Raw genomic sequence first — 7,959 nt, 5'->3', positions numbered from 1 at the left:
TTCATGAACAGCGATGCAGGGCCAGGAGTAGCAACGTGAATCAAATAAATACATCATTAAATAATTCATTATCAATATATTTTTTAATTAATTATGTACATTTTCGATTAATTACTGAAATAAATAATTAATTATTGATGTATTTATTTAATACAACCATAAAATTATTGCTAGTTTACTCAAAATTAATTGAAGACATCAATATTAAAGGTTAAATTATGATAATGAACACATGCAACTATAACTGATGACATAAGAATTTGGATTTTTAAGCTAAAGCGAAGGTGCTGACTCACTTGTTTCTCTCAAATCCTCCCTAATAACAAAAACATAATTACACTTTAGCCACAAGAGGGCAGCAGCATTAATACAAGTCACGTGTATATAAAGGTACAGTGATTATATTACAGTGATTTTGACAAAAACAAAACAGAAGTTGATGGCAGTGTGTTTTTCCATAACATACCAACCAAATGAAATAATAAAAACTTTATAACTTACACAGCTTTTTTAGAGACTTTGACCACTGGCAGCAGCCTCAGAAGAGCCTCCTCTGAAGCAGAGTATTTCTTCAGGTTAAACTCATCCAGATCTTTTTCTGATGACAGTAAGATGAAGACCAGAGCTGACCACTGAGCAGGAGACAGTTTATCTGTGGAGAGACGTCCTGATCTCAGGGACTGTTGGATCTCCTCCAGTAGAGAACGATCATTCAGTTCATTCAGACAGTGGAACAGATTGATGCTTTTCTCTGCAGACAGATTCTCACTGAGCTTCTCCTTGATGTACTGAACTGCTTCTTGATTGGTCTGTGAGCTACTTCCTGTCTGTGTCAGCAGACCTCGTAGGAGAGTCTGATTGGTCTGCAGTGAAAGACCCAGGAGGAAGCGGAGGAACAAGTCCAGGTGTCCATTTGGACTCTGTAAGGCCTTGTCCACAGCACACTGGTGGAGAGATTGGAGTTTTGGTTTATCAAATAATTTAGGCCACATGGACGTTGTTTGTTGTTCTTCCAGCAGATTGAGTCCAGAGTTGATGAAGGTCAGGTGGACATGAAGAGCAGCCAGAAACTCCTGAACACTGAGATGAACAAAGCAGAACACCTTGTCCTGGTACAGTCCTCTCTCCTCTTTAAAGATCTGTGTGAACACTCCTGAGTACACTGAGGCTGCTCTGATATCGATGCCACACTCTGTCAGGTCTGGTTCATAGAAGATCAGGTTTCCTTTCTGCAGCTGATCAAAAGCCAGTTTTCCCAGTGACCCAATCATCTTCCTGCTGTCTGGACTCCAGTGTGGATCTGTCTCAGCTCCTCCATCATATTTGATCCTCTTGACTTTGGCCTGAACCACCAGGAAGTGGATGTACATCTCAGTCAGGGTCTTGGGCAGCTGTCCTCCCTCTCTGGTTTCCAGCACATCCTCCAGAACTGTAGCAGTGATCCAGCAGAAGACTGGGATGTGGCACATGATGTGGAGGCTTCGAGCTTTCTTGATGTGGGAGATGATCCTGCTGGCCTGCTCCTCATCTCTGAATCTCTTCCTGAAGTACTCCTCCTTCTGTGGGTCAGTGAACCCTCTGACCTCTGTCACCATGTCGACACACTGAGGAGGGATCTGATTGGCTGCTGCAGATCGTGTTGTTATCCAGAGGCGAGCAGAAGGGAGCAGGTTCCCTCTGATGAGGTTTATCAGCAGCTCATCCAATGAGGTGGACTTTCTGGTTTCAGTCAGGATTTTAGTTTTGTTGAAGTCCAAATTAAGTCGACACTCATCCAGACCATCAAGTATGAACACAACCTGGAAGTCTTCAAGCCTGCAGATTCCTGATTGGTTAGTTTGATTAAAGAAGTGATGAACAAGTCCCACCAAGCTGAACTTTTCCTCTTTCAGCACATTCAGCTCTCTGAAAGTGAATGGAAATATGAACTGGATGTCCTGGTTGGCTTTGTCTTCAGCCCAGTCCAGGCTGTATTTCTGTGTTAAGACTGTTTTCCCAATGCCAGCCACTCCCTTTGTCAGCACTGTTCTGATTGGTGCGTCTCTTCCAGGTGAGGCTTTAAAGATGTCTTCTTGTCTGATGGTTGTTTCTGGTCTGTCTGGTTTCCTGGATGCTGTTTCAATCTGTCTGACCTCATGTTCATCATTGACCTCTGCAGTCCCTCCCTCTGTGATGTGGAGCTCTGTGTAGATCTGATTCAGAAGGGTTGGGCTTCCTGCTTTAGCGATGCCCTCAAACACACACTGGAACTTCTTCTTCAGTTGGGCTTTAAGTTCATGTTTACGGAGCTGAAGCAAATATTTCTGAAGGTAAGAAATTCAGAAAAAATATTATACAATAATATCACAGCCTTTCAGTACCCTGAAAGGATGAATGTCTATTGGTCCATTTCTTGAGCTATTGGGAAAGATCAATATTCAGTCTTTAGAGAAATTCTCTTACTGCTCTGCAGATGGTCAGCCATCTCATGCTGCTTAAGCCTCCTCAAGAAGTGGAGTGTGATCTTCAGAAATGCTTCTCTGCAGCTCTTTCTTTCATCTTCATCCTCACCTTCAAACATCTCCTCATCCTCCATCTGGCTCTTTAAAGTTTCTGGGTGATCTGGACTCAGAAGCTTCTGGATCTTCTTCAGCTCGTTCTTCACAAACATGGTGATGTTGTCCTCCAGCCGCTGGAAAAGAAGACTACATGAATTACCCAGTGGTAAATGGACTGGTTCTTATACAGCTCTCTGTGATATACTCTGTGCACACAAAGCATTTTATACAACATGCCTCATTCAACCAAGCACATTGTTCTGTGCTTAAATACTTTCTTTCACACTCTGATGGATGCATCAGAGGGCAGCTTGGGTTTAGTACGTTACCCAGTACATTTGCCAGCCAGGGTTTGATTCACAAAGCTTCTGACTAGTAGCTGACCTGCTCACCTCCTGAGCTACAGTCACCCCAATCTGACTGAAATCATGGAGCCCAAACTCTGATTTATGTTGGACACACTGACAATCCTCTGGTCCACAAAGTGCAGCATAGAGATGACTGAAAAGAACAAATGTAAACGTAGTACTACAAACCGTAACCACAGAGTCCAGGTGTGTTTGATGTTGCTGTGCAGACTGACCAGTGGAAACCTCTGCTCTCTCCTGCTCCACTCTGTGGAGGAGTAATGAATAATTAGCTCATGTTATGTCTGTCCACACACAGACACAAGCTAAAGGTCCATGAAGTGATGTTTGGATGGGTTCAATCAGATGACTGTCATGGTGAAGCTTTGCTAGTCCTGGTGATCCCACTGAGAATTAACAACTCAGTTTCCAGATGTCTGTAGTTTTCTGCTCAGTATCTTTAGTCCCAACAGCTCTTACCATCTCCTGCATGAAGCTTTGCCTCCATGCTCAGATGCCCTGGAACAAGGTGCTCTCTTTATATCAGTGACTGGTTTAAAGGGACAACTTGCAGTGCTCGCCAAACTTTGTGTCAGCAAAAGTAGTTCTAATGTTTATTACACTTTTACATTTTACACACACAAATCAATGAAGCATAAAAACATAAACTTTTCAGATATTTTGTTTCACAATGTTACAAAACTCAGTTCACAACTACACAGTCTGATTTACAAAATATTTATGACCACAGTTTGAGCCGATGTTTGTCCCGAGTCTGTGGACTCAGTGGTTTTGTTTTGATTCTTATTGTCTTTGGTTACAATTTCATCCTGATTAAGATTTTCTAGTTCTGAGGTTTTGGTTTCTGTGTTCCCTCTGTACTGTGTTAGTATTGTGTCTCTGTGTTCACTTCCTGTTTTATTTTGACAGTGCCATGTCCTACGTTAGTGTGTCTAGTTTGCTTCCCCTTGTCTGGTTGTGTCCAGTTAATCCTGCTGTGTCTCCCTTTTCTCATTCCCTGATGGCTCTTTTGTGTATATGAGCCCTTTGTTTTCTCCTGCTTGTTGCTGGTTCGTCTGTGTTATCTCCCCGTGTCTCCGTTTAAGCTTTCAGGTTAGTTTTTTAGTTTTCTCAGTAGAGGTTATCTTAGCTTCTGCACAGGCCATCTCCACTTCACCGTTTCAATAAAGCTCACTCACTTCACAGCAGTGTCGGCATCTTGGGTCCTTTATTAAATTCAACATGGCTCGCCCTGCTAGCCGTGACATAAGATGTGAAAACAATATCCAAAAAACATGAGGGACAAACAGGGAATAGTTTTAAGGTGCAGGGCCAACAAACTGAGTCTAGCCATAAACTCAGAGTTGATTGAATTAGCATTTTGAATTGGCTGATCTGAGTTACTTCAATCAAGTCTATGTTCACTTTGAGTTAAGATTATACGTGATTAATGTAAAAGAAAAAAGCCATCATCAGCAACTGATTCTGATTCAGCAGGTTTTCAAATCTAAACGGTACCCATCCCTAGCTGGCTGTAGTCAAACCTTTACTTAAAAAGCATCCCTAGACCCAGCTGTCTTAGCTAATTATAGGCCAATCTCCAACCTGACAATCCTTGGAAGAGTAGTTGGGGGAGACAATCAGAGGGGCAGTGTGATGATCTTAGGTTACAAACTACCGCAGTCAAGTCATTAAGGGAGACGGGATCAAACTGCTCTAAGACAGCTGAGCACACAGGAGAAAGACTCGGATCTGAGGCAGCAGTCGGCGAGACAAGAGCCCTAATAGATAGAACCTTGTTGTTAAAAATGCTAAAACATCATCACAAATACTTGGTGAAGAAATGACTCCGACATTATCACGTGAAGGAAGAAAACGATTGAGGACATTAAAAAGTACCTGAGGCCTGTGACTGTTTACTGACACTAAGTTTAAGACAAACTGTGTCTGCAGTTTTTACAGCTTCTTGGTAAGAAAGACAGAAAGTCCTTAAAATCTGTAGAGAAACATCCAATCTGTCCTTTTTCCATCTCCTTTCGGCGCGTCTACAGTCACGTCTGAGGGAGCGCGTATGTTCATTCAACCACAGCTCTGATAAATGCTGAGCGTGCAGAGTCCTGAACGGAGCAATAGAGTCCAAAATATCAGTGCAGGTAGAATGAAGAGTGTCCGAAAGGTCCTCAACACTTTAACAGCTGGAGTTCATTATTCCAGAGTCCATAAAGGCAGCAGAAAAAGCGGTGCTGTCAGAGCATTAAGTGCTCGCTTTTTACGCGCTGAGGCGCACGGCTTATCTACCGAGCAGCGCAACATTACAGTGAACAACACAGGAAAATGATCAGAGATGCCCAACTCAGACATTTCAGTGATGCACACATCCAGCCCGTGGGAAAGCTCCAAGTCTAGTGTGTGACCTTTTTCATGCGTGGGACCAGTAACCCACTGGGTCAAGTTAAAAGAGTCAATAATATTTAAAAAGTCATTGACCAGAAGTTTAGAGTCACAGCAGACATGGATGTTGAAATCACCAAGGCAGCATCATCAGAAGACAAAGCACACCCAGCTCTATCTGTCCATGAAGCCAGGTAACACACACCAATGAGTTACACTGCAGGAATGTCTTAAAGACATAAAGACCTGGATGGCCGCTAACTTTCTGCTTCTTAATTCAGATCAAACTGAGGTTATTGTACTCGGCCCTGAAAATCTTAGAAATATGGTATCTAAGCAGATTCTTACTCTGGATGGCATTACCTTGGCCTCCAGTAATGCTGTGAGGAACCTTGGAGTCATTTTTGACCAGGACATGTCCTTCAACGCACATATTAAACAAATATGTAAGACTGCTTTCTTCCATTTGTGCAACATCTCTAAAATTAGAAATATCCTGTCTCAGAGTGATGCTGAAAAACTAGTTCATGCCTTCATTACTTCCAGGCTGGACGACTGTAATTCATTATTATCAGGATGTCCTAAAAACTCACTGAAAAGTCTTCAGCTAATCCAAAATGCTGCAGCAAGAGTCCTGACAGGGACTAGAAAGAGAGAGCAGATTTCTCCTGTTTTGGCTTCCCTTCATTGGCTTCCTGTTAAATCCAGAATTAATTTCAAAATCCTGCTCCTCACATACAAGGTCCTAAATAATCAGGCCCCATCTTATCTTAATGACCTTGTTGTACCATATCACCCTATTAGAGCACTTCGCTCTCGCTCTGCAGGCCTACTTGTTGTTCCTAGAGTATTTAAAAGTAGAATGGGAGGCAGAGCCTTCAGTTTTCAGGCCCCTCTTCTGTGGAACCAGCTTCCAGTTTGGATTCAGGAGACAGACACTATCTCTACTTTCAAGATTAGGCTTAAAACTTTCTTCTTACTTAACGATTAAGTCCCTGTATTCCACCGTTATATGGAAATCAGCCATTATAACTTGTGTCAAATCTACTTGTACCTCACAGTTTTCTAAGTACACAGAGAGCAGTAAACCTCAGAGCAGCAGCACATCAGACTGTGTGCAAAAAATCTAGAAGAGAAAATATTTTATTTCTAAATGATTCTTGTGACCATGCTGCACCACAACACCTGATCTCTGGTTTCCTGACCTCTTCAATCCCACTTTAATACTTGACTAAACTCATTTTCCTGTTCAGGTGTTGAGGCAAAGCCACCATCTACAATGCAGGCAACAGCAAACGGAGCTGTTTTTTATTCCCTTTGGGGTTTTTCTACTTTTGTGCTACAAAATGTTCAAGCTGATTAAATTCATTAGAATAAAAGTTCAGATAATTTTCTCATATTAATGTTGGAGGTAGAAATTCAGGTAACTTTGCACAAAAACTGGCAGAAATTTCCTTCAAAGATGGAGTTTTTACTTTAACACTGTGAGTACATTTCAGAGCCTGGACTCTTTTACCTTTACTTGAGTAAAGAAGTTGAATCAGTATTTCAGCTTTAAGAGGCTATTTTAACACAAACATCAGTCCTTCTACTTAAGTATGTTTGCCTCTTTGTTTACGCCTAAATTAACTTTACTGTTAACGAGTTTTCATGTTTCTGTAATCCACCAGTGTGCTCATGCTTTTTTAATTGAAAACATATTTTTAACGATCAAATATAATTATTTTTGTTATTTGTGGATTTTAAATGTGCTTGACAGAGACAGATGATAATCATTATCCTGCACTGTGGTCTCAGGTTTGGTCGAGCTCGCACAAAGAATGGCTGCTATGTTGAACTTCCTCCTGGGATCTACACTAAGAAGTGAGTCCAACATTAGCAGGGTCTCTTTCCTTTATCTGGATTCACTTTAGCATTCACAGTCACGTGAAGCTTGTTATTAACTCGATAAGTCAACCCAGGGTTTCAGCTGAGCGTTCACATGAAACACATGGTGTTGGAGCATCTGATCAATCATATTGATGGAGACGTGTATCAGCAACAGAGCAGCTGAGTTTGCAGAAGGAAGTCAAACTAAACCACAGAAACAATATGAGGAGATTACACACATAATAAAATACTAGCAGTAACACAGCTGCTGCAGACAAATCAGTCGTGTGATGGTGTGTGAGAGGAGAAGGACTGTAAAGGAGTTTGGTGTTAAAAGCTCTGTATGAATTTGAAGGGCTTTAAAAAGGCCAATATAAAGTAAAAGGCAGCAAAATTGCTGACTGTGAAAGTCACCAGACTTATCAGAGCTCTGTGATTAAGACCTGTAAGAACACCTATTTGTACTTGTTGGCATTATATCAAACACACACGTATATTAAGCCTTTGTTTGAACTCTGGTTGAATTGAAGAGCTGAGCTGATATTAAACATGAGGATTTATTCAAAAATACAGAGTCAGCAACAACATCTAGACACACATTACCTCTCAGCAGCAGAAGAACAGCCTTTAAAGTCTATTTCAACATCCTTCGAGTCGTTGCTCTTTAAGGAAACACAGCTGGGTTCAGGTCCAGGAGATTCTGGCCTCTTATTGATCCTAAAAGAAAAACAATAAATGTAACAGCTTCATGAGATAGGAAGGAAAAACTGGAAATCTTAAATTAAAGACATGATGAACAATCTGAAACTCATAAA

The 7,959-nt window shown here is 41.4% G+C and overlaps 1 protein-coding gene across 1 annotated transcript; it reads right to left on the bottom strand.

Moving 5' to 3' along the window:
• Window positions 1-305: 305 nt before the first annotated feature.
• Window positions 306-1,133, bottom strand: LOC120438977 (protein NLRC3-like; the record flags this gene model as incomplete). The annotated part of the gene is made up of 2 exons (XM_039609612.1): window positions 306-316; window positions 656-1,133. Coding segments are annotated over 2 exons (489 nt in total), but the record flags the coding sequence as incomplete, so codon positions are not given.
• Between the last annotated feature and the right edge of the window lie 6,826 nt (window positions 1,134-7,959).

The sequence above is a fragment of the Oreochromis aureus genome, linkage group 3 (genome assembly GCF_013358895.1).
Source record: "Oreochromis aureus strain Israel breed Guangdong linkage group 3, ZZ_aureus, whole genome shotgun sequence".
In the NCBI taxonomy this organism is placed as follows: domain Eukaryota; kingdom Metazoa; phylum Chordata; class Actinopteri; order Cichliformes; family Cichlidae; genus Oreochromis; species Oreochromis aureus.
The sequence above is the reverse complement of the archived record's forward strand: the minus strand, read 5'-3'. Positions and strand labels throughout refer to the sequence as shown.